At 42.4% G+C, this 26833-nt stretch overlaps 2 protein-coding genes across 3 annotated transcripts in view; both read left to right on the forward strand.

The window, feature by feature from the left end:
- The window catches only part of LOC109911204 (protein MTSS 2-like), a 1013245-nt gene that overhangs the window by 732880 nt on the left and 253532 nt on the right, over window positions 1–26833 (forward strand). The window lies entirely within an intron of this gene.
- Window positions 1–26833, forward strand: part of vac14 (vac14 homolog (S. cerevisiae)) — a 308745-nt gene that overhangs the window by 226994 nt on the left and 54918 nt on the right. For both annotated transcript variants that reach the window (XM_048605640.1, XM_048605641.1), the window contains exons 15-16: window positions 324–498; window positions 2201–2319. In XM_048605640.1, coding sequence (XP_048461597.1) covers window positions 324–498; window positions 2201–2319 — 294 coding nt within the window. The remainder of the gene's footprint in view (window positions 1–323; window positions 499–2200; window positions 2320–26833) is intronic.

Raw genomic sequence — 26833 nt, forward strand, 5'->3', positions numbered from 1 at the left:
ATTCTGGCTGCTTTTATGCATTCCTGCTATCCTTTGCCCAGCAGGTCTTCAGCTGCTTAGGATCTAGAAATCCCCTCCTTGACGCTCTCCATCTCTTGCTCGGACTTCAATCCCTGCTTTTTTGACTAAACCTTTACTGAGTCATCTCTGCTTAGATCTCATATGATTCAGTGTTATGTTTGACCTGATATCACTCCTTTTGTGGTGGCTTGGAATAATGTATTGTAATAAAAGTGCTTTGTTAATGCAAGTTGTTATATGGGTTGTATGCTTTAATCCAGTCTGTACTGGTAACTGTCTTTTTACATTTCCCTCATTTCTAGGCAGTTGTGCCTTCTATTAAATGCCGAGAATATCTTTCATTCGATGGCCGAAATCCTCCTTCGCGAAGAAGACCTCAAGTTTGCTTCCACCATGGTCCAAACCCTCAACTCCATTCTCCTGACGTCGACAGAACTCTTCCAGCTACGGAACCAGCTGAAGGACCTGCGCACAACGGTGAGGCTTGTGTCTCGGTATCAATGCAGTTGACACTAATGGGTGGGATTTGGTTTGTGCGATACAGTGAAGCCAAAGAGTTCCACGTCCTTGTTGCCTTCATCACCTGCTTTATACAAACACTTTTTTTAGTCATGCTGGTCCATTGCAGGATTCCAAGCTGTGACCTCAATTCATCGTGTTGGTGGTGTCATCTAACCTCAAGTCTGAGATCAGTGGTGATGCTGCAATTGTTAGTTCCTATTTCTCTTTCCTCATCGCACCATTCACCCTGCTGACTGCATGTTGGGCTGTGTCCTACGTTAGACCTTGATGCCTTATCCCATGCTGAATTTTCCTTTCCTTGTCTGCTAATTCCAAGGTGCCTGACAGCCATTGCCTCCACTCACAGCTGCTGAGACTCTGACCCTTCTGCACATCCCCAAGAGACTCGATTTGTCTTGTGCTCTATCCATTTCTGCATATCAGAGCTGACCCCCTCACTGTTGGGTGCATTTTCACTCTCACTGTTGGGCTGTAACAGATCCACTGTCTATTTTGTATCCTATCTGATTTATATTTGTGGAAATGGGTATCAGGCATGTATTGAAATTGGCACCATTACCTGATGGACATGCTACATACTCAAAAGATGCAAAAATGTGTCCCACCATTTTACATGCTGAGGATTGCTCTAACGTTAGATTTATACCACCTGTCTGACTGGATTACCCACTTAATCCCTTTTCTCATATCCCCTTAAATCATTCTTTCTCAAGTATTTATCCTCTTGCCTTTTAAAATCAGTTATGCCCCGACGGCTTCGTGTTCTAACAAATCTCTGGACTAAAACATACAAATGAATTACCTACCCGATCTTCTCCTTCGCTCTTTGATTGTAAATTTATGCCCTTCGGTTGCCAATTTCAATGAAAATAACTGTTTTCTCAGTTTCACTGAAATTCCCTCACAATTTTCAGCATCCCAATCAGGTCTCCTGTTTGCCTTCAGTATGCTAATGAAGAGATTCCAAGCTTCTCTGGTTTCACGTCCAAAGAGAAACCTCTTCAAGGACAGGCAGGCTGTCTCACTAAGATAGCCTGAAAATGGAGAGGCAGCAGAGGATGGTAGCTAATGCACATGGGCTGAATAGATTGGAAAATTCTGGAATTAGGTTGTATTCTTCAAACTGTCATGGATATCAGGTTCTGGCTGCAAACCATCAAAGTGAGAATGGTTTTGATGGTTCCATCATGATACCACGGACAGAGTGCAAGAGTCAGACTTCCATACACAGTGATAGAGAGATGCTTGGCACGTAGACCACATGGTTCTGAAATGAATATTGCCAATGTCAGCTCTCGGCTGTGCTGGTGACTTGGAAACCATACAGTACATCAAGCTGCTCAGCAGACAGAGGCAAGTTGGGGACATTGGTGTGAATGAACATCATTATCCGTCAAATGATGACCAGTTTGATTTATCTGCAAGGATAAAGTTTTTCCTCCGGTGTAAAATGACCATCTCCACTCAGTAATCTATTTTTATAACAGATGGTGCTGTGTTGTCTGACTTAATGGGACAGGCTTGTCCTGTATTCCGAGGGCTTTCGGTTCGAAATGAGTATGCTGAGCACCACAGTTTGAAGCCAGTGCTTGAGGGGTTGACTTATTTTGAGTTGCTGGTTTTTAAATATTGTTTCCTTGCATTCTGTTGCCTACAGGAAAGCTGCAACCTGTTCTGTGGCTTGTATCGTTCCTGGTGTCACAACCCTGTCGCCACCGTGTCCCTCTGCTTCCTCACACAGAACTACAAACACGCCTACGACCTCATTCAGAAGTTGTATCCTTTTGTTCTCACTTGGCACCTCTGTTCTCTTTCCAATGGCACTGTACAGTCAACAGCATTTGTACCTTTATGATCAGAAAGTTGGGGTTCCATACAAGGTCACTGCTTACTTTGACAGTTTTACAAGTGCAGTTCTTTAGTTGAGAAATTAAACTGGAAGGGATTTTTCTGTCTGACTTGTTTTGGTGTTAAGGAATCTTTATAATGGTCACCTGTTGGAAAGGAGAGTTCTGTTTTTATTCATTCACAGGATGTGGACATCACTATCTGAGAGCGTTATTGTCCATCCTTAATTACCCTTGCTACCCTATGGGTAGGTGATGGCCTAGTGGTATTATCGCTAGACTATTAATCCCGAGACCCAGGTAATGTTCTGGGAAACTGGATTTGAATTCCACTGTGGTAGATGGTGGAATTTGAATTCAATGATAATCTGGAAATTAAGAGTTTAACGATGACCGTGAAACCATTGCTGATTAGTTTATCAGGTTCACTAATGTCCTTTAGTGAAGGAGATCTGTCATCCTTACCTAATCTGGCTGACATGTGACTCCAGAAGTTTGGTTTGTATCATAACTGCCTTCTGGGCAATTAGGATGGGCAATAAATGCTGGCTTAGCCTGAGATGACCACATGCAATGACTTTTAAAAAAGAAAAAAAAGTAATTTGCTTGGCCATTTCAAAGGGCAGTGAAGAGCCAACCACGTTGTTGTGGGTCTGGAGTCACATTAGGCCAGACCATTTAAGGACAGCAGATTTCCCTCCCTAAGGGCCATTGGTAAACCAGATGGGTTTGAACAATAATAAACAGTGGTTACATGGTTGCCATTAGCCTAGCTTTTAATCCAAAGTTTTACTGAATTCAAATTTGACCATCTGCCATTGTTGGGATTCAAACCAATGTCCCCAGAGCATTAGCCTGGGCTCTGGATTACTTGTACAATGGTATTACCACTATTCCACCTCATCCCTATGTTATTCTAGTTTCCTCCCCAAACTTCCCTCCCCAATCTTGATTAACAACAAAAAAAAGGGAAATGCTGGAACTATTCAGCAGGTTCAGCACCATCAGTGAAGAGAGAAACCAAGTTAACGTTTCAGCTCAAGGACCTTCATTAGGGCTAGGAAACTTTAGAGATGGAATAAGTTCTGAGCAAGGGATGGGTGGGACAAGGAAGGCAGAGAGGATTGAATGACAGAAGGACTAAAGAGAAAGGACATAGACATGGAAAAGAAACTGAGAAACACGAGATGGTGCTTGGAGCAAGTGGAAAACAAAGTAAGAGGACATGAGGAAAAACCAAAAAATGCAAAGCAGAGGAAATAATGGATTATGCACTGATATTTTTGAACTCCTTGCTGAGCCCAGAAGGCTGGAAAGTGCCTAATTGAGAAATGAGGTGCCTCTCCTCCAGAAGCAAAAACCAAAATTGTAGGAAAAGATCAGATCTAGCAGCATCTGTGGATAGAAGTCAGAGTTTACGTTTCAAATTGAGTGACCCTTCCTCAGAACTTCCCAAGGTATCTTGACCAGAACCTTAATTTCTCTAGGAAATTTGCTGGAGCTGCTTGAGAGGATTTAAACTAGTAAGGACAAGGGGAGGACCCAGGGAGAAAGTGAGGAAAGAGTACAGTTAGGAAAAAGAGCAAATCAACTAGTCAGGGCAGGCAGAAACGAAGCAGAGAACGAGGTAGGACTGATAAATTAAACTGCATTTATTTCAATTCAAGAGGCCTCGCAGGAAAGGCAGATGGACTCAGGGCATGGTTAGGATCATACACCTGGGATATCAAAGCAATTACAGAGACATGGCTCAGGGATGGACAGGACTGGCAGCTTAATATTCTAGGGTATAGGTACCACGGGAAGGATAGAAAGGCGGGACAAGAGAGGAGGGGGAGTGGTGTTTTTGATTAGGAATAACATTATGGCTGTACTTAGGATATTCTTGAGAATACATCCAGGGAAATTATTTGGGTGGAACAGAGAAATAAGAAAGGGATGATCACCTTATTGGGATTGTACTACAGACCTTCTCCCCCCACCCCAACCTCCCAATAGTCAGCAGGAAATTGAGCAATAATTTTGTAAGGAGATCTCAGTTATCTGTAGGAATAATAGGGTGGTTATGGTAGGGGATTTTAACTTTCCAGACATAGACTGGAACTGCCATAGTATTAAAGGCTTGGATGGAGAGGAATTTAAAGGCATACAAGAAAATTTTCTGATTCAGTATGTGCATGTACCTACTAGAGAAGGTGCAAAACTTGTTCTACTCTTGGGAAATAAGGCAGGGCAAGTGACTGAGGTATCAGCAGGGGAGCACTTTAGGGCCAGTGACCATAATTCTGTTAGGTTTAAAATTGTGCTGGAAAAGGATAGACTGGATCTAAAGCTTCAAGTTCTAAATTGGAGAAAAGCCTTTAGCTACATAAGTCACTACATGTCAAAGTACCTGCAATTTGTTCAGTGCGCAGCTTGTTGAGATACTTAATTATATTGTATGTACAGCACAGAAACAGGCCATCAGCGCCAATGTTTATACTTTACAGGAGTTTCCTATTCCGCTCTGCCTTAAATCCTGTTCAGTTCTTGTACTATCAAGTTCCACTCTCTAAGCAAAGAAAATCCCCTTGGATTGTTTTCTTGGATTTATCAGAGACTGTTTTATATTTATGACCCTCTGGTGGTGGGCACCCCATTAAGTGAATCTTTACCTATAATAGTACACCTCTGTCGATTTACCCTGCCCCTCTTGCTAGCAGACAAAATGCCTGGGGCTGTTTGGTCCTTGTTGATTGTCATAGCCTGTCAGTTTTGATATTGTCCATGTAAATCTTGGTATGAGTTTTTTTTTTAATTGCAACTGGACTTTCAGAGAAGTGACCCAGATTGCAGCCTTGATGGCTTGATTGTGATTTCTCAGTAAAAAGCAGGAATGCCTTGTGTGTGTACAAGATTCCATACTATCATTTTTGCATTTAACAGTAATTGAAAATGTAAATGCTCCCATTGCCAATATCTCGTGGTCACCAGATCTCCTCGCCTTCAATGATACCTGCTTTCCATAGGTACCAAATAAAAGGTGTTAGGTACCAAATAAAATATCACTGTTGCCTGTGCTCTACACTTGGCTATCCCAGTGCTCTGCTTGAGTGTATGATAAATGTACTGTCTGTAATTGAGTAGAAGTTGCAAGAAACTATCGGGAATACATTGAGGCATTACTATGTATGCAATCACTGCAAAGAATGAGGATATATTGAAAATCTAGACAGTAATGGCTTCTTTTGCAGTTTGTAACTTTTACAGTTCTGGTAGTGACATAGAGTTCAGATCTTTAATATTAAACCAGAAAATCTTCTCAAACAGATTGTCAATGTCACAGCACATAGCAGCTGGAAGAAATTTGACTCATCATGCAGTTTTATCAGTGTGGCCACCTGGATAGAAGGTAGTTAAACGAAGGGGCATCTCAAAGCAAATGATCTGTGGAGTTGTATCTGACAAAGTTGCGACAATATTGTCATGAATTAATTGAAATATGGTTTACATGTGCAATGTTCCATTAGAAGGCAGATTTTAAATAGAATGAAGTTTGAGATGTAATATTTTCTGACATCTGGTACATAACTAAGCCATCTCCCCTTCCCGCAAACAAATATTGCACTTTTTTTTAAAAATATAAATGCTTTTTGAGACACTTGGGAAGAGATGGTTATTCAATATTTAATTGTCTCACTGCCGAATTCAGATACTGAAATTGTGCATACTGTGCATCTTTTGGCTCTCTTCTCAAGGCCAGACAAGACCAGAATTGGCAAAAGAATGTGTCACAGATTCCTCTGTAGGGCCAAATTGAAAAACATTAGCACTAGCAGCTGCTGTCTGTGTACATTAGCTCTTCCATTTATAGGTAAAAGCCTAATACTAAAATACCGCAACTTCATTCAGGCAGACATTTATGAGCTTTGGACAAAGCAGTTTGTATTTTATTTTCTTTTTGATCATGCTGCCTGTCTGTTGAAACCCATTGTTTCAACTTGTGGGTTATGTAGTCTCTGTCTGTGTCAAGTTAACTGTCATGAGGTGACAGGTGGTTGAGGGAATGGGTGATGACATGACCTATAGAAAGAATATGTGCTGTGGAAAGGTTAAAATCAACTAGGGTTCCTGTTCACGATTAACCCACCGCTTGGTAAATAGTTTGCCATAATTCACTCATAGCAGGAGAATAGGCACAGGGTGAGATATTCCGCAATTGACTGACATCAATGGAACTGAACTACATTAAGAAATCTGCACCTTCAGAAAAGGAGGGGAAGGATTATAGACAGGACATGAGAGCAGAGGGAAAGATAAACTGTACCCGGTACTGTGAGGATCTGTTTGCTGCTGATAGCACTGTTTCAGGACTGGGAGTTGTAGTATATTATCTATGTGCTAAAACATTGCAAACGTTTTGTGATTTTTGGACTTGCGTTTGTGAATGAGCCATATTTATAGCTTTTTCATAATTTATCGGTTTGGGGTTTCTTTTTCATGACTACACAAGTGACTACAAAAATGAAGTGTAGTTCAGTGTGTGACTTTTGGAAAGATTGCAATGCTTCAAACTGGTGAATAAAAAGACATTAATGAGTAAAAGTGACCGGGAAGTTGCCAGGTTATTATAAAAACCCAAGTTCAGGAAAGGAAACCTACCATTCCCCTTGGTTTACAGGTTACAAGAATCACAGAATCCCTGTAGTGCAGAAAGAGGCTATTCAGCCCATCGAGTCTGCAATGACCTCCAAAGAGCATCCTACCCGTTTCCCCCCAGGCCTCCACCCTATCCCCTAACGCCGCATTTCCCATTGCCAATTCACCTAACCTGCACATCTTCGAAATGTGGGATGAAACTGGAGCCTCTGACAGAAACCCACATAGACACTGGGAGAAAGTGCAAACTCCACACGGACAGTCACTCCAGGCTGGACTCGAACCCTTGTCCCTGGAGCTGTGCGGCAGCAGTGCTAACCACTGAGCTACTGTCATGCCCCTGTTCCTAGTCCAGCACTAGTACAGGCATCATGGTTGGTTTTTAGCTGCCCAGTTGGTGTGTACTGTTGTAGCAGTTCAAACAAAAGGCTCATCACCATCTTCTCAGGATTCTTGGGATTGGTAATTATAGCCTTACTGACAGCATCTATAGCCCAAGAACAAATTCTTAAAGATTTGCCAGGGAAATATTTTGCTGCCAAAAGTCTGGCTACTAATCTCTATTCGAACTCAGAAGACAGTTAGGTCTGGTTCTGTTAACAGCTTGCCTAGCTTTGAAATTTCTTCCAGCTCTTCCAACTGCATTTTAGATAAGGTGATGTCATGATGCTGTACAAAAGCCTTGGCTTGGATTCCAAATAAGGTGTTCACTGTGGCTCAGAGGTAGCACTGCTGTCTCTGAGTCAGAAGGTTGTGGGTTCAACTCTTGCTTGAGAGGCTCCAGTGGATAATTCAGGCTGACGCTCAAGTGCAGCACAATAAATCCTCTTTAACAGTGTAGCTGCATTCCTGAAAAATGCAATTTTAAGTGGAATAATTGTGGGAAAATCAGATTTTCTCATAACAACCAATGTAAAAGCTGTTCTTAGGTTCTGTAGAACCTTAACTATCAAAACAGATCATGATACCATTATATCTGTAAGGAGACATAGTGTCAATTTGTACATTCCTCAATTCATAAGTTTTTAAGTGTTAAAATATGAAAGAACTGTGCAAACTGTTTCCACTTACCTCCTTATTGACCGCCCCCTCCACTCCACCTTAATACAACCTAGACCTCAGGAGTGAGTGAGTGAGGGAGGGAGAAAAGCAGTGAGTGCGAGTGTGTTCACAAGAGGAAACTGCAAGTGTAGGTGTCAAGGAGAAAGGGGTACAGCTCTAAAATGGCATCAATTGGAATGCAATGGCATGCAATGTTCTGTGGACCTGCTGCAAAATGACAGTAAAGCAGATATACAAACATAGGAGCAGGCCATTCAGCCCCTCCAGCCTGTTTCACCCTTCAATGAGGTCATGGATGGCATGTGGCCTAACTCCCTGTATCCATTAATATCTTTGCTTAACAAAAATGTATCTATCTCAGATTTAAAATTAGCAACTGATTCTGCATCCACTACTATTTGTGGAAGAGAGTTCCAGGCATCCATTTGCGCTAGGTTTAAGGTATCCTGAAAGTTAGTCCACTACTGGCCAAGTTCACTCAATGTTGCTGAGAAAGTGCTGCACTGTCAGAGGTGCTGTCTTTCAAAGGAGACAGTAAGCTGAGTGTCCATGTCCTTACCAATACCGGACTCTCGCAAAGCATCAATAAAACTCACTCTCTGGCCATGATCTAGATCCAGTTTGTAGAACCTTGCCGTGTGCAAATGGCACATTTCTTACCTAATAACAGCGAGTATGTTTAGTAGTAATGACTTTGCATTTATGTCGTGCCTCATGCGACCTCTAAGCATGCCAAAGCTATCCGTTTATGGAAATGTACCCAAGCAAATGTTAGTACCTTAAGGAGAAATGAAGATTCCTACAATTAATTGTTGTTCTTTAAGACCTCCTGTTATCTCTGTTCCATTGTTTGGGTAGACTGACCCAAAGAAGCTCATACTTCATCACAAATGAACTCTTACTTCAAGGGTACTTCTAACATCTGAATTAAACTAAGGTTTTATTTTGAAAGGACAATAGGACAGCATAAAGAAGGAAAGCCGTTCTATAACGGAAGGCGCTGGCAGCAATTCAACTGAGAAACTGATTCAACTAAGTCAGTTGTAATTGGGTTTTTTTTTTAAAAAGATCTGCATTTTCTCTAAATAGCCTGCCCTGATGTTGTGTACTGGCTATTTGTCAAAGGTTCACATAGCTGACACTCTGCCACAGTTTGAGCTGAGATTTGCTGCTTGGCCTTTAGTACAAACATTTGGTGTCTGACTCCAATTAGCTACTAACTTCCTGTAAAGCCTGACTTAAGAATGTAAGGGCCATTCCCAAAGGGCTGCATTGAGGACTCAGTGAGTTCATCTGGCACATAGCTCAGCCAGAATGGAGACACCCCTAGTTTGACCCCCCCCCCCCCGCCCCCCCCCACTAGCATGAAATAGTTGACCTCCATCAGAGAGGAGGAAAAAGATGCTCAACAATTGTCTTTGGTACCCTAAGCTAAGGCGACTACATATCACTGCTCCTTAACTCCCATTCATTGCAATACCGTCTCTCTTGATGAACACGTACTTCTCCATGTTGAATTCCGCTTGGAGGAAGCAGGGAGGTTGGCGAAGGACCAGAATGCACTCTGGGTTGGGGTCTACAACGTCCATCATCAAGAGTGGCTCAGTTAGCACCACTACTGACTGAGCAGCTAGAATGGGCCGGCACCAGCTGGTGAGGGGAAAAAAAACGTATTTGACCTTGTCCTATCTACCTCTTGCAGGTAGTGACCCCTATGTAGTCATTGTGGAGACTAAGTCATCACTTCATAATAAGAACACTTTGCTGGCACCGTCACCATGTTAAATGGGACGGACTTTGAACAGATCAAAACTGGGCATCCATGCAATGCTGTAGACCATCAGCAGTAGCAGAATTGTATTCAAACACAATCGGCTAAGACTGAACCAAAGTCATGTTGCAGCAGGGATTTTAATGACCTCTGGTTTGATAACTGCACATTGACTTGTCTCACCACATCATTAAGCGACAGCAGTGAAACCAAGTGAGCAATGTGTGATTAAACCCCCACACTATCATTATTTGAAAGTTCAGTGCCATTGCTTACCTCAGTCTGATACTCTCTCTCATCCAGTGATGAATTGTAATAACAATAATTTATATTTATATAGGGTCTTTAACATGTTAAAATATCCTAAGGTGCTCCACACGACCATTATCATACAATATCCAACCAAACCAGGAAGCAATGGGTCAGATGACCAAAAGCTTTGTGAAGTGCGAGGAACATTGTGAAGGCAATGGACAGGCAGATCTTTTAAAGATGGAATTCCAGAGTTCAGAACCTGTAGACCATGCTGTCAGCAGAGAGGTGGTAGAAATCGGATGTAAAAGAAACCAGATTCTTCCCCTCCACTGCACCTTATCCCAAGTGCTACTATAGCCTTTGCCTGTGCCATTGTCATCTTCAGCCTCAACCGCCAAAAGGTGTTCAGGCTAACCACCTAAGGTCAGCCTCCCAATGTCCTCACGTATTTCATCATGTGGAGGTGCCAGTGTTGGACTGGGGTGAACAAGGTCAAAATTCACACATCACCAGGTTCTAGTCCAACAGGTTTATTTGAAAACACAAGCTTTCGGAATCTCAATCCTTCAGGTGTCAGTGAGAGAAGTGGCATCGGACACAATGTATAAGCAAAAGATCAAAGGGTCATAGAACTGATGCGAATGTATTGAACAAACCTAAGATGGCTGTTAAATCCTTAATCAGTTGGATTTAACAGCCATCTTAGGTTTGTTTAATACATTCACATCAGTTCTATAACCCTTTGATCTTTTGCTAATACGTTCTGTGTCTGATGCCACCTCTCTCATTGACACCTGAAGAAGGAGGGAGACTCTGAAAGCTTGTGTCTTCAAATAAACCTGTTGGACTATAACCTGGTGTTGTGTGATTTTTGACCTCACTTATTTCAAACAATGTTTCTTGTATTTTACCCCACACCAAGTCCTACTCATGTATTGCCTCTGTTCTTGCTGACTGCCGACACCGCATCTAAATTTGTATCCTCTGAGACCCTGTTCCTCCCTATCTTTATAACCCCCTTAAGCAATTACAAAGCACTCTCCATGATCGCGCCTTCTGATTCTGTTGTATACTTCAGTTATCTTTTGCCTCCGTATTGGTGGTCACGCCTTCTGCTTCTTTAGGCTTCATCTCGTGAAATTCTCACCCTAAGCCCCTCTATATGTCTGTATCCCTCTGCTTTCAAAGTCCATTTCTTTGTGGTTGCCTCTTTTAGGACCTCATGCTTTGGCTCTATGTCCGTTGCTGTGATAGTGATTATAATGAGGTCAGCCTGGTGGACCTCATAGAGTCTGAGTTCCCTGACTGGGGCTGTCAATCTGGTCCATTCAGGGACCGCTGGCTGACAGATAGAAGCAGGAATGTCGGAGGTTCCGCTCACTCTGAGAGTTGGCTCTGAGGGAACTGGATCAGTGTCAAGGACTCTCCACGTGTAAATAAAGGGTGACTTGGTGACAGGATACTGGCCTCTGTGGAGTTAGTTCACCTGTGTTTTTGAGTTCACTGCGGTAAAGTGCTTTGAGGCCGGTGTTCAAGCTGCTATGCAAATGTAAGTTCTAATATAAGTCCCCGTTTATTTCTCTAGCCATCCTATGTGCTTTTATTTTCTTTCACTGTCTTATCCTTCCTTAGCCCAGGCTTGCCTACAGTACAGGCTGGGGATTGAAGCTGGAATTTCACATTTGATGTCATTACTCAGAATGACATTGAAGCAGCTTAATATATATTAAGTAACCAGCTTGATGGCAATCAACTGGAACATCAAGAGAAAGAAAACAATTTGCGGCAATGCAGAATGTGACTAATGTATGAATAGGGTCATTAATAATGCAACATGCAATTATGGAAAATTGATGAGCAGTGTTTACTAGGTCGCCTAAAATGAGAGTCACATAATTGTGTGTACAGATTGTTAAAGCTGCTGTGATGGATATGACTGTAGTGTTAGAGTGTCTTATTACAGACTCTGCAGGGATCACCGAGCCATTGCGGTTGTGTTGTTTTTCCCTGCTCCCTGAGGTATAGTGCAATGCAGCGTAGTGTTTAAGGAGCTCCCTTTTCGCTTGCCACTTGTCACTAAGCTGCTCCCCAGGAACTGCGGGTGAGTCAAATCCAGCAGTCAGCCATGAAAAAGTAGAAAGCGAAAAAAAAACTGGAACTGTGAAATAAAAGCCGATCACTCAGCTAATCAGCCAGCATCCAGGATGTTTCAGCTGGAACCCTTTTCTCAGTTGTAAGAGCTCAAAAAGAATGAACTGCAACCGGAGTTTATAGAACTCCTTTAACCTGGTAAACTGTCCCAAGGGACTTCAAAGCAGCATAATCAGACTAAAATTAACATTGAACCTAATAAGGAGATAATAGGAAGAGCTGGGTTTGAAAGTGTTGTGCAAATGGAGAGGTTTCAGGAGGGAATTCCAAGGCTTAGGCCACAGACAGCTGAATACAGCCACCTGCGCTGAAGTAAACAAAAACGTAGGGGATGGAGCCAAGGTTTGAGGAGTGCAGTATTCTGAGGTTGGAGAACCAGAGGAAGCTACAGAAATGGGAGAGGCTGCGCTGCAGGGTGATTTAAATGCAATGATGAGAATTTTAAAATTCATGTGTTGGCGACCTGTATGTAGGTCAGTGAGGATGTGTTGATAGGTGAACGAGTCCCTGAGAGGGTCAATATATGGGATCGTGTACCTGCATTATTGGTTTTCCTTTCTGTATCCAGATGCCAATAGACCTGCAGTGAATTTTCTGATTTGGCTTGCAGGTATTGCCTTGTTTCCTTTGCTAGTGTATTAGCATGTGTGGTACAGGGAGATAAAGTAAGAGGTCTCTGACTTTCTATAATTGGAGCCCTATATGAGGGGTACCTGTTGTAACAAGAGTCAAATCTGACCTACATTGGATTTTGATAGAGTTGACAAAGGACATGTCATATGTGAAACACACTCCCTGCCACAGGTTTGAACTCCCAGGCGCCAGTTAAATGCTGCTGGTCCAGTTTCTGTATCTTTGATTTGAGAAGGGGTGAAAGAAAGCTGGCAAAAGTGAGGCATCGGGAGGGACCCTCGAAGGAATGGGAGAATTAATGGGCAGGGAAAAGCGAGACCTGGTGCTGAGAGGAGCTCTCCCATTCCTGGCTGCTCATTCTTCCAAATGTCAGGGCAGCCTGTTCATCTTTCCTAGCAGCTGTCAGTCAGGTTCAGCCTGGTAGGAAAGCCTGATTGATGTAATAGGCTCACAATTTGCACAGGTTCATGAGCTCTGGCCTGTTTTACTAGACATTTTCCCTGCCAGCAGAAGCCTGCAGATTGATTTCAGCGACCTGAAAGGGTCACATTCCAAGCACGTGATTTTACCTGACCCCCTACTTGGTCTTCTGTGAGTGATAGAGTTAGATTGTGGTCTTTTACATAGATATTTAAGTGCCTCTAGTCCAAACTTTTGGAACAAATTGAGTTAAGAGCTGGTTATTGAATTTTTAACAAGATTTTGAATGACTTTGTGGATTACTTTGTAGCATTGACAGTAGAGAGAACTCTGTAATAATGTTTAAGAGAACATTTCAAGGAGCAAGTGCATTCAAGTATCCAATAATCCTCTAAGTGTCAGCAACAGAGACTCTCATCTCCTGGCCCAGTCCTGCTCCTGTAAACCAGCCCTTTCTTGTTGAGTTCCTTAATTGGGAAACTACTGACATTCATTAAGAACCAGACTATGTTGAGTTTCTGAGTTGTTTGAGCAAGCCTGGCATCTGAGTACTGACAAAATGGTGCAAAGTGAGGATGCACTGTTGCCTTCATGAATAGAAGGTATAACATGAGAGAGCTTCTTATGGGTCCTGGGAGTGCCTTGGGAACTCGACCACAATGGTTTTGCCAACTATCTTGTCAGCCAGATGCAGGAAGCATCCTTTGCTAAGGAAACAAGATAGTTCTAGGCCCTCAGATGAAGAAAAGACCATGGTATAATTTTTTTCCACAGACTTTGTAGGAGTTAGTTGATATTGAGTGCACGCCACTGAGCTGCGTGTATTCGAGTATTAAGTCACCTTCCTCGTGAGAAAAGGCTATTAAGATTACCAGTCTGTAAAATGGATATGTTACAGAGGTGGTCTTGTTGGTGATTTATAAATAGGATCATTCACACCTAAACCCTGGAGCTCAGATATTAAAAACACCTTCTGTTCCAAGGCACCAGAAGGGGTTTTGCTGGTTGTAATGTGGATCTTCGGTGAGATAAAATAACTGTGAAAATAGTGAGAATGTTGAACATTCCACAAGTGCTCGGGACCTGGAGAGTGCTTCATGTCACACCGTTGTATGAGAAGGGAGAGATGGAGAAAGCTAATTACTAGAGACCATAAGGACCCATTTCTGAAAGGAAAATTAGTGAGCATTTACACTTGTGCTGGTTAACCTAGACAAATGCAAATTTTATTTGGCAAACTTAGAAATATTTGAAGAAGAGAACAGTTAGATAGATAAAGGGGTATTATGCATTTGGACTTTTTAAGGAGGCATGTGATATCAAGAGTCTCGAAGCTTGTGGCAGGCAAGGGAATTTAGCAGCATGGACAGGGTTAACAGCTAGGAAACTATTCTGGAGAAAGAATGGTGATCGCATTTATTGGCCATGCGCAGTTGCTGGCTTGATCATTTCAGAAGGCAGGTAAAAATCCATCAGATTATTGGGGAGCAAGAGTCACGTATAGGCCAAACTTAGTTAGGATTTGCTATTCCCAAGTGCTCCAAGTAATCCATTGCAAAATTTTACTTGCCAGTTTGAGCAAGTACGGTGGCTCAGTGGTTAGCACTGAGCTAGCACCGGGCAGCACTGTGGCTCAGTGGTTAGCATACTGACTCACAGCACCAGGGATTCTGGTTCAATTCCAGGCTCGAGCAGCTATTTGTGTGGAGTTTGCACATTCTCCCTGTGTCTGTGTGGGTTTCCGCCAGTTGCTCTGGTTTTCTCCCACAGTCCAAAGATGCGCAGTTTAGGTGTATTGGCCATGGGAAATTGCCCATAGCGTCCAGGGTTGGAAATGCAGGGATAGGGTAGGGGGTGGGTCTGGGTGGGATGCTCTTTGGAGGGTTTGGTGTGGACTTTGGCCATATGGCCTGCTTCTACGCTCTAGGGATTCTATTCTATGATTCTATGAAAGTACATTATATTCCTGATTTGAATTCTGGTTGTTAAACATCAAATGCTATTTGCTTCCACTATAGAGGACACCTCTGAACTCAAATGACATTTCCAAAGGCCTCAAAGTTTCTCGTGCAGTCAGTAGCACATCAACCTCATAGTAAGTGGGTTTGGCTTTCAGTGTCACTCCACAGACTTGAGCATATCACCCAAATTGGTTACATCAGTGTGTTATTGAGGATGCTCTGTTAGAATGGCAACATTTTCCTGGTCCCTTGGAACTATTAGAGGAGCAGAAGAATTCTCCCAGGAGTCCAAGACACTGCTTGATTTTTAACCCACATCACAAAATGGAACACATGGTCATCTGTGGGACTTTACTGTGTGCAAATTGGAGGTCACGTGCCCTGCTTTACAAATAGTTTAACGAAAAGTACTGCATTAGCTATAAAGTGCTTTGTAATGTCCCAAAATTATACACTGCACAATGTAAATGCAAATCTGTCTTTCTTTAGATATTTAATCTGTATTTTGCTGGCAGCTATGATCTATTCTGAGCTGAAGCTCTATATAATGAATAGAATTCCATTAGCAACGTCCCCAGTTTATAGTAATTCTGCAGTAATCGGCTGTGCCATAATTGAAATGATATTCTAGAATGTGCTCTGTGGCTGTTATAAATTATACAATTTCACAAGTTTAATGGATCCTCAAATAGGTTTGCCTTATTCAAGCTTTCCTTCTGTTCTCTTGTTTGCCAGCACAGGTTGTAGATTAGGTTGGGTTCATGGGCTCTGTCAACTTGCTGATCATCTCTCTCCATCTCCATCGCTAACTCTCCGGTAAGCTCTGGGACGCTACTGTGTGCAAGAGAGTTGCTATGTTTCTAACATTCTGGTAGTGATGACATTTCAAAAAAATATTATTTTATTGCATTAAAATAAAAGCCAAGTTCTGTGGATGCCGGAAACCAGAAATAACAACAGAAAGCATTCGAGAAATTTAACAGTACTGGCAGCATCTGTGGAGAGAGAAACTGGAGTTAATGTTTCCAGTGCAATGTTGGAGTTGAACTTCAGCTCAAAGTTCCAAGAAAGAGTCATATTGGACTCAAAGTGGTAACCCTGGTTTTCTCTCCACGAATGTTGCCAGATCTGTTGAGTTTCTTCAGAAGTTTCTGCTTTTATTTCATCACCATCCAGGAGAGCGCCTGCTTGATTGGCACCCCATCCTTTAAGCACTCACTCCCTTCATCACCAACACACAATGACAGTACTGTAACAGCAACAGGATGCACTACAGTAAATTGCCAAATCCCCTTTGCCAGCACCTTCCAAACTCTTAACCTTCACAACCTAGAAGGACAAGGACAGTAGACACATGGAAACACCACCACCTGCAAGTTCCCCGCCAAACCCCACATGATCCTGAATTGGAAGATCTCTCTGTTCCTTCAGTAGCACAGTCTCCGGATAAAGGGCTGATGATTTATTACTGAAAAGAGAAGTTCACTCAAAAAGGTGCAAATCTTGAGAGTTCTGTACCCCAGAGGGTTGTGGATGCACAGTCGCTGTCTATCATAGTCATAAGTATGTTCAGATTAGTTGTACTTCAGAGAATCAAACGATAAGAGACCACAAGCAGGGAACTGGAATGGAAACCAACATGACCCAACTGAACAGCTTCGCAGGCTTTAACGGGCTGTATATGGTCTTCTCCTTTTCCTGTTAAGTTCTAGGCCCATTTAAGAAACAAGTAGGGATGGTAACTAATTCTGGTCTTGGCATGGACACTAATATCTCTTGATACAAATTTTTAAAAAACTTATTGCTAACCACGTTTTCTGAGTGAATTTAGTTGAATTTCCAATCAAGGTTATCTTCAATCCAGTTACTAGAAAATTAAGCCTTTCAGCATTTACTATGAGGGAGGTGCTGTCTGCTGATTTTTTGCTGTTCCTAAAGTTGCGGGGCGGGGGGAGCGGAAATGATCCTCACAATACTGGTCTCCAGAAGGGAATAGTAACAGGCCTGCTACCAGGATGGCAATGATACAACCATAGGTTTAAATCATCAGGTTCTATCTTTTGTGCTGACCAGTAGTTACCTTTGGGAACCTTAAGAGAAAGATCATTTCAAGTTTCATTGGGGAATGAAGACCATAATGAACATGGTGGTTTTCTTTAATGAATCTCCATGACATTTTAATTATTCCCAGTTTATACGTCACTGTCTGATTCTTTCTAATACCATCTTTATTAGCATTTAATATCTAGTCAGGCTTCAAGCTGCTGTGTCAGGTGGCCAGAACATATCACATTTTGTCCTTCTAGACTATTCCTCCCACTAATTGCAGAAAAAGTCATCAACCTGAAACATTCTCCACGGATGCTGTCAGAACTGCCGAGCATTTTCTGTTTTTATGATTCCCTTAACACATGTCCATTAAATCCTGATCTTGTCTGATTGTTCCACCCTCGAAGAGAAGCAATGCCCATTAAATCTAAGGCTGAGATCAGAGGCTGTGCATTTGATAAATGGAACAAATCTGATCTGCCAGCTTGTGTGTGGATCTGCAATCCCCAACAGATCTATTTTATATTGTCATGTCACACCCTAAAACATCAGTGTGGTTGAGGTATCTGGATCCACAATACATTTTTTTTTGACAATGGCTTTTACCAAACAGTCAGATTATGAGAACTGGTGGCATGGACCAGGCTTGCATTCCTTTTAAACTTTGTTTTATTCATTCAGGGGATGTAGACATTGCTGGCTGAACCAACATTTATTGCCCGTCCCATGTGATATAGGTAGATCCACAATGCTGTTAGGGAGGAGCTCCAGGATTTTGACCTAACAATACTGAAGGAACGGTGATATGTTTCCAAGTCAGGATGGTGATTGGCTTGGAAAAGAATTTGCAGGTAGTGGTTCCATTTATCTGCTGCCCATGTCCTTCTAGATGGTAGTGGTCATTGGTTTGGAAGGTGCTGTCTAAGAATTTTTGGCAGATTTCTGCACTGCATCTTGTCGATAGTACTCACTGCTGCTACTCGCTGTCATTGGTGGAGGGAATTAATATTTGTGGATGTGGTGCCAATCAAGCAGGCTGCTTTGTCCTGGATGGTGTTGAGCTTCTTGAGTGTTGTTGGAGCTGCACCCATCCAGGCAAGCGGGGAGTATTCCATCACACTCCTGACTTGTGCCTTGTAGATGGTGGGCAGGTTCTGGGGAGTCAGGAGGTGTGTTACTCGCTGCAGTATTCCCACCCTCTGACCTGCTCTTGTAGCTACAGTATTCACGGCAAGTCCAGTTCACTTTCTGGTCAGTTGTAATCCCCAGGATGTTGATAATGGGTGATTCAGTGGTGGCTGTGCCATTTGAATGTCAAGGGGCAATGGTTAGATTCTCTTTTGTTGGAGATGATGGTGAATATTTAGAATTCTGTTGCCCATAAGACTGTGGAAGATTAATCATTCAACAGATTTATGACAGAAATTGAGAGGTTTCTGGAGATTAATGTTGTTAAGGGATGTGGAAATAGTATGGGGAAATGAGCTGCCATGATCCAGAAGAATGGTGCAGGCTCAATGGACTGAATGGCTTACTCCAGTTTCTATATTAATCTTGTTCCGTTAGCACCAAAATGTCCAATTTTGCTTTGTGATTTTGGGGAAATGAAAGCTCAAGTTGGTTGAAATGAGATGGTCTTGCATTCACATCACTGCTGGTACTCATTTTCATGAAAATGATGTGCTCAGTGAGGGACAAAGCAGGTCAAAATATAATTTGCAATTAGATGTATGTTATAAGCAGTTTTTCAGCTACCATGATGCATAATCTATGCTGTGGGCTTTTGTTTTGATGAGGTTGTGGAGGGTAGATTCCTCAGAAATGAAGAGTCTTAGTCATATCATGGGAAAAGGCAAGAGTCTGCTTGTAAAGTGCTTTTAAATAGCATTAAGGATGAGTACTGCAATTATGAACTGGCAAACCTCTCACTATTGCTAAATGCAGAGCCAGTTTCCATTCTGTTCATTCAGTTCAGGGTTCACGAGTTACTGTATTTTGACACTATAAATTGGGTGGGCTCATCCCTGGTGTTTGGCTGATATTAATCCCTCAGTTGTCATCATTAAAACAGATGATTTGATTACTTTTTTTGTGGAATTTTGCTGTGTGCAAATTGGATGCCACATTTCCTGTGTTACCACAAAGTCTAAATGTCAAAGGTATTTAATTGATTGTAAGCACTTTGGGGCATCCTCAAGTCATATGAAGGCAAGGCACTATCATATTCTTTATTATATCACCCAACAAAATGATATGTCCCAGTCTTGAAAGCTTCAGTTGTCTCACTCTCCAAAAGATTTTGGACACAGAGTTCCTGATGTCGATAGCACTTTGAGTGGCACAAAGTACTTTGTGATATTCCTTCTGAATGGCCTGACTCCAAATTGTAGATCTGCCCTTATGGTTTGCTCTACTGACTCTTTCAAATCCTTTTACCATTTTGAGCACTTTGGAATGCTCTGAGGTCATGAATGGTGCAATGTAAATGCAACTTTTCTTTTGTATTTTTATTTGTAGCTCAGTCCCTGAAGCTGAGCTTTGCAGTATGTGAATTCACCTGCAATGGTCCTCACAGTTGTCCAGCAAGCCCTGCTGATCTCATTGTCCCATTTCTCTTGTGTGGGTGAAAGCTGCAGGAGCAGGTTTCTTCACTGCTGAAGAAACTCCGGCTGGAGACTCATACCTGTGCCCTCTAGTCGTTGCAATGTGTGGAAGTATCTAGATATACGTTTATACATGTATACATCTGCATCTCTACATTTTTTATATAGTTCTTTTAATGTAGAAAAATATTCTGAGGTACTGCACTGAAACTCGAGCAAGAAATGAATCTCTTGTCAAAGGAGGTGAAGGTATTAAGAGGGAGAACAAAGAGGCAAGGCATACAGGAATGCATTCAAGAGTGTAGTGCATAAGCACTTGTAGTCGCAGCCACGAATGGAGATTAATGGAGTGGGGATTGCACAAAAGGCCAGGAGCCAATTCAGGTCAGCAAGCATAGGAGTAATGAGCACATGGGATTTGGTATAGCACTGAATAGAGGCAACAGAGTTTTAAATGAGGTGCAGCTTATTGGGTTTGAATAGTCGAGCCTAAAATCCAAGAAAGGATAGATGGGACAGTAGTAGGCAAAAGAGCTGGAAGTAGGCATTGTTCGTGGTGCAAAGAATATAAAGTCAGAAGCTCAGTCAAGGTTTAAATAGGATGCTAAGGCTGTGAACAGTCTGGTTCTGCCTGAAACACTGGTTAGAGAGATCACTGCCAAGGCAATATATTTTTATGAACAGAACCCGAAGGCTTCTGTCTTTCCAAGCTGTAACTGGAGGCAATCGTGACTCATCACAGGCTGGCTGTTGAATAAGCTCTCAAACAACACAAAAGAAATAGAATGGTTGAACAGTTTTGGCTATTTGATAGGTCAAGGATGCAAAGGCAGATAAAGGGTCTTGACAGACTCAAAGAGCAGCGTCTTTTGTATCCCCAAGAACCCTCCTTTTTCTCTCGAGATCCCTGAGCTCTAGTAACAGTCCCTTGCTAGGCAGTTATGGAGTGCCAAGTCTCAACAACACTCCAGCAAACTACTGAAGTGCAGTCAGCATTGTTCAGATCACCCAGCGAAGATTGTGTTTTAACATTTTACTTGGCTACTTGCCTCGAGGTTAATTCAACAGCAAAATCCTGTGAATGCTGGAAATCTAAAATAAAATCAGAAAATGCTGCAAGTACTCCGGTTTGGCAGTATTCCGGAGCAAGAAACAGGGTTACGTTTCAAGTTGATGGCATTTCATCAGAACGATTGTTGACTGGAAATATTAACTCTGTAGCTCCAGTAAACTTGCTGAGTGTTTCCAGTATCTTCTACATTTATTACCTTGCGGTTTAAACCTCTTAGCACTCCAGAGATGAGGGAGTTAATATGCCAATCCATGTGCTTTATTTGGTTAAGTCTGCATCCAAAATTCCAATATTTTCTGGGAAGAAGTTCCATCTGTTTGCTTTCCAGCATTTCAAGATGGACATCTTCCCATCTGATGTAGAGAATTGGAATTCTGTTGCACTCATGTACTGAGACATCTCTTAAAAGTAGTGCAAGAAAGTAAATACCCTAGCAGTTAGTTTCATCAGATGTGAGAGATAGTAGGAACTGGCGTTGCTGGAGTTTGAGATAACAAGAAGGGTCCAGACCCAAAACATTAGCTTTCCTGCTCCCCTGATGCTGCCTGGCCTGCTGTGTTCCTCCAGCTCCACACCTTGTTATCTCCATCAGATGTGAGCCTTTCCTGGGAGTCAGGGTTCGCATCGATTTGGTGAGCTGCATTGCTTAATGTTCACCTGTCCCAGAGGTTGAGTTGTGTAATTTTGCTCAAAAAATTATGACTAAACCCAGAATGGTTTAATGACCTTTCTGTTTCAATCATTCTTTCGCACGTTCCTATCCTGCTCATTTTTCTACACTGGACGTGAAGCTAATTGGAATTGAAAACTCAGTTCCAGCAGCTCCCTTTGTAGTCTTTGAGATGAATGATGTCATTGCTATGGAATAGAATGTCTGTCGCTGTTAAAAAGAACTTACATTTATGTGGCATCTTTCATATCCTGGGGATATCTCAAAGCTCTTCACAACCAATTCAGTTACTTTTTCCAAGATTATCCCTGCTGTAACACAGCAGCTGGTTTGCATGCAACCAGATTCTACAAATGGCAATATGATAAATGACCAATTCACCTGTTTTGCTGGTGTTCTTTGACTAGACAAATGCTAGCTAGGACACTGGGGAATGCTAACCTGGTGTTCTTGGAAAAGTTTCCATGTAATATTTTAGATGTTTGGGACAGGGTAGACTGCACGTTGATTTAACATCTTCTGTGGAAAAGGGCACCTCTGAAAGTATGGCACCAAGCTGAAAATCCAGCCCAAATGATGTGCTCAAGTCTTTGAACTGGGGGTCAAACACACAACCTTCCAATCAGGATGAGATAAGTTCCTGCTGAGCCATGAGGCAAAACCGGGTTAAATGCAGAACAAAATATCCTCCACTTTATCGCAGTTTGTCTCTTCATCTCGGGCCACCTCTGTCTTTAGTTTATCCTCTTTTAATTCTAACCATTTGTGTGGTGTCTTTGAATGAGTGTATTCACTAACTTACACCAACTTGGAGTTCAGTTAAGACTCACTAAAATTATTGCAGACAAGGCATTTACCAGGAGGGTTCTTATATCAATTGTGTGCACAGTTGGGGAAAGACCAAGGTCTTTCTGCCAAAGTGTAACGAGGGTCTGTTCAGTTGTCAGACCCTCTGAGTGCCTCCAAATGATTGTAAATACTTTCCTGCGTGAGTGAAAAATGTCTTTGTTTTTTGCAACTGCAGAGAAGCAAAATTCCAATGTTTTGTTTGTTTTTTTTCTCTGCAGAGACTATACAGAACAGATTTAGAACCTTTGTAGATGATTTTTTTTATAAATAAAGTACATTTGTGAAATTAAAAAAAAAGTAGCACTGAGTTCCTGCAAAGCATTCTGATGTCGAATGTGGATGTAATCCAATAAATTCTCTCTGCTGTACCCCTCCCTTCCATTAACTCATCTGGTCAAACTCCCTTCAATGCTTTCCCTCTGTCCCCACCCTGAACTGCTCTAGTCTCTCCCCTATCTCTATTCATGCCCTTTTTGAGTTCATCCTGTCATGGGAGCCACTTCCTCCTCCCTTGGCCCCATTCTCACTAATTGGCTAATCATCCAGCCTCCCTCCTGATTCTCGTATTAACCAGTGTTGTTCTAATCAAGGTCATATATAACATCCCATATGGCTGTGACAAAGGTAAACTTATCCTCTCAACCTTTCTGCAAAATTTGAGAACGTTAGCCACATCGTCTTCCTCCAACACCTCTCTACCATCATTTAGGGTGGGTGGGACAGCTGCAACCTGGTTTCAAATCTAATCAATCACTTAAAATGTCTTTTCCTGCTCCTGTGGCATTGACTCTGGTATCCTCTCAAGAACCTACCTTAGTCTTCTCTGATTTCTCACATGTTCATAGAATCCCTAAGTGCAAAAGATGCCATTCAACCTATCGAATCTGCACCAACCCTCCGAAGTGCATTTTGAAGGCCCCCATGATTATTGTATTGGTGCCTTTCTTACATGCCTCTTCTATCTCCTGATTTATTTTCTTCCCCACATCCTGACTAATGTTCAGAGGCCAGTACATAACTCCCAGCAGGGTCTTCTTTACTTTGTGGTTCCTCAACTCTACCCGCACAGATTCTACACCTTCCGACCCAACATTGCTTCTTGCTATTGATTTAAATTTCATTTCTGACTAACATAGACATAGAACATAGAACATTACAGCGCAGTACAGGCCCTTCGGCCCTCGATGTTGCGCCGACCTGTGAGACCATTCTGAAGCCCATCTAACCTAAACTATTCCATTATCATCCATATGTTTATAAGACAGCCCATCTACCCATCTGCCTGTCCTTTCAATAGGATGCGAACCGTTGGATATTTAGTTCCCAGCCCTGATCGCCTGACACCCACCATATCATTAACCGCCAATTTCAATCTACTACAAGCTTATGAACCTTGTTTCATATGCTGCATGCATTTGAGTACAACACCCTCGGATCTTGCATTGACTGCTGTCCTCTGAAATTAGATTCCTGACCCTTTCCGTACTCTCTGTCCCCCTCCTGATCTTCCCCCCCAGTCCTTTAACCTGTTTAAAATCCTTGAGAGCACCGTCCTCCTTTAAGACAGTCCTCAAAAATTATCTGTCTAACCAACAGTTGGCTACTAAAGCAGTGTCTCCTTATGGGATTCTGTGAATATTTTGCGTTATTGTGGTCCAACGAAGTGTTTTGGACTACTAGATCACATTTTAAGGAGCAATATAAATATATATTTTTCGTAAAGCAGCTGAGATTGGGAATGGCACTATATTAATCCAAGTTTTGTTCTATTTACTGCAGGCCCTTGGTGGTAAGTAGGAAGCTAGGCAATCACAGCAGTTTTTGGAAGTAGTTCTTGCCTTGGGCTTGATTGTGAAGTTAGAAATCTTGCTTTGAAGTGAAATGTTTGCCCAGGCAGCAGAATTTCTAAAGTGTATGGTGCTTGCTGTAATGGTTTATGGAATGAAGTAGCTTTAAGGTGACATGACTGTGCTCTCGGGCATGATGGCTCACATCTGGTTCCAATTCCTCTTCACAATTTCATCTTTAACATTTCAGTTGAAAGCAGGGAGAAGATTAATATTGTACACAACCAACTGTGACATTTTTCTACACCTTTAGAGCCTTGGTTATTGTAGAGAATAGAATGTAGCGTTAATAAAGGGCAGTAAGTGAACTGTGATTAATTATTGTAATCATGCAGAAAGCTTTGTGGAGGGTGAGGCCTACCTCATATTCTAAAGCCTTTGCTCAGAGGTTGTCACAGATATTTCCTGTTTGTTCAGGATTGTTTCATTTTTGGATTGAGTGTTGGGGCATTTTGCCTGTGCTGAGGTGGGTTTTCTTTGCGAAAAGTGAAAGTCGTCGTAGTCCCAGAGAACCACTGGGCAGCTCTCTCATTAGAGAGAGATGGCTGGCAGTGAAATGAACATGAGCCGTCACCACGCCTCGGGTAAAGGGCAGGGTTGAGAAGGCAGAGCCTTCATGGTGACTTCAGCTGTTATAGGAATTGAACCCACAGGCAGCACGGTGTCTCAGTGGTACTGCCTCACAGCGCCAGGGACTCGGGTTCGATTCCACCCTTGGGTGACTGTCAGTGTGGAGTTTGCACATTCTCCCATATCTGTATGGGTTTCCTCCCACAGTCCAAAGATGTGCAGGTTAGGTGGATTGGCCGTGCTAAATTACATAGTGTCCAGGAATGTGCAGGCTAGGTGGATTAGCGTGGGAAATGCAGAGTTACAGGGATGTGTTGGAGTGTCCGAGTGGGATGCTGTTCGGAGGGTTAGTGTGGTCTCAATGGGCCGAATGGCCTGCTTCCACTGTGTAGGGATTCTATGATTTTGGCAACATTGTATGTCACGAACTAGCCATCCAGCTAACTGAGCGTACCAATGTCAGGGTAGCATTGCAGGCATTACCTTTCCTCTGAATTTATTGTTTCAATGACTGTGAAATATATGGATTGGATTGGCATCGAAGTCAAGACTGAGCTGGCACCATCTCACTATATTGTTGGGTGTCTAACAAGCAACTCTTTCCCTGGCCTGTCCAAGTGGAAATGTATTCTTTATCTGAAAGGGGCGTTCACTTTGAACTCTACTGTGCAATTAACCACCTCCTGGTAGAGTTTAGCCTTGAGCATCAGATGACCCAATTGTGTTACACAAAGAGAATGGACAGATGGAGAGCAGCAGTGTTTAATATAATATACTAGTCAACAAGAAATTTGTCAATTGCTTGTCCACTGGCATTTTGTCAGCTGATTGGCATTTACTCTCTTGTTGATCACACTGGATGCTGACCATTCCCCCTTCTGTTTCTTCTTTGTACATGGGCAGTAAACAGAGCTCTCAACATGGGGCAAATTGTGAGTGAGATTTTTCAGCCATGTGTTATGTACTGTAGTTCAACAGCAGGGATAGTATAAACATGATAGTGCTTATTGTTCTGAGTCAAAAGTGCATGGGTAGCAGTCAACTATAGGCACATTCACAATACTGCTATACAAAAGATGTTGTGCAACGTGAAAGGGTTCAGAAAAGACTTACAAGGATGCTCCCAAGGTATAGGGAGAGGCTCAATAGGCTGGGGCTATTTTCCTTGGAGTGTCAGAGGCTGAGGGGTGACCTTAGAGGTTTACAAAATAATGAGGGACGTGGATAGGATGAATAGTCAAGGTTCTGTCCCCACGGTAGGGGAATCCAGAACTGGAGGATATAGGTTTAAGTTGAAGGGAAAAGATTTAAAAGGGATCTAAGGGGCAATTTTTTCATGCAGAGGCTGGTGCGTGTATGGAATGAGCTGGCAGAGGAAGTGGTGGAGGCTGGTACAATTACAACATTTCAAAGGCATCTGGATAGGTACGTGAATAGGAAGGGTTTAGTGGGATGTCGGCCAAATGCTGGCAGATGGGTCTAGATTAATTTAGGCTATCTGGTCAGCATGGATGAGTTGGAAGGGTCTGTTTCCGTGCTGTACATGTCATCTGACTCTATGGCTGCCCCATTCATGTTGAATCGCAGGTATGTTAAGCAATTAATTTAATTCCTTTGTTTATAAAGGACTCTTCATTTTGTGCTTGATGTGGCTCTTTGAGGAGTGAATCATTGAATTTAATCCCCTATGCAATTCCAAGTGCCCCTTTAGGCAGGCCACACAAATAACCTGACTACAGTGTTGAAGATGTGCAAGATGGTCTGCAGTAACTTTCCACAGTGGCACCTGCACCCCTGTGCTAAACCAATGATCATTGCCACCTTAGAATGCCAAGGGCATACATGGGAACACCACTGTTTGCAAATTCCTCTCCCAGGTTGTCAAACCTTGG

This window comes from Rhincodon typus, chromosome 15 (genome assembly GCF_021869965.1).
Source record: "Rhincodon typus isolate 14 chromosome 15, sRhiTyp1.1, whole genome shotgun sequence".
Classification (NCBI taxonomy): Eukaryota; Metazoa; Chordata; class Chondrichthyes; order Orectolobiformes; family Rhincodontidae; genus Rhincodon; species Rhincodon typus.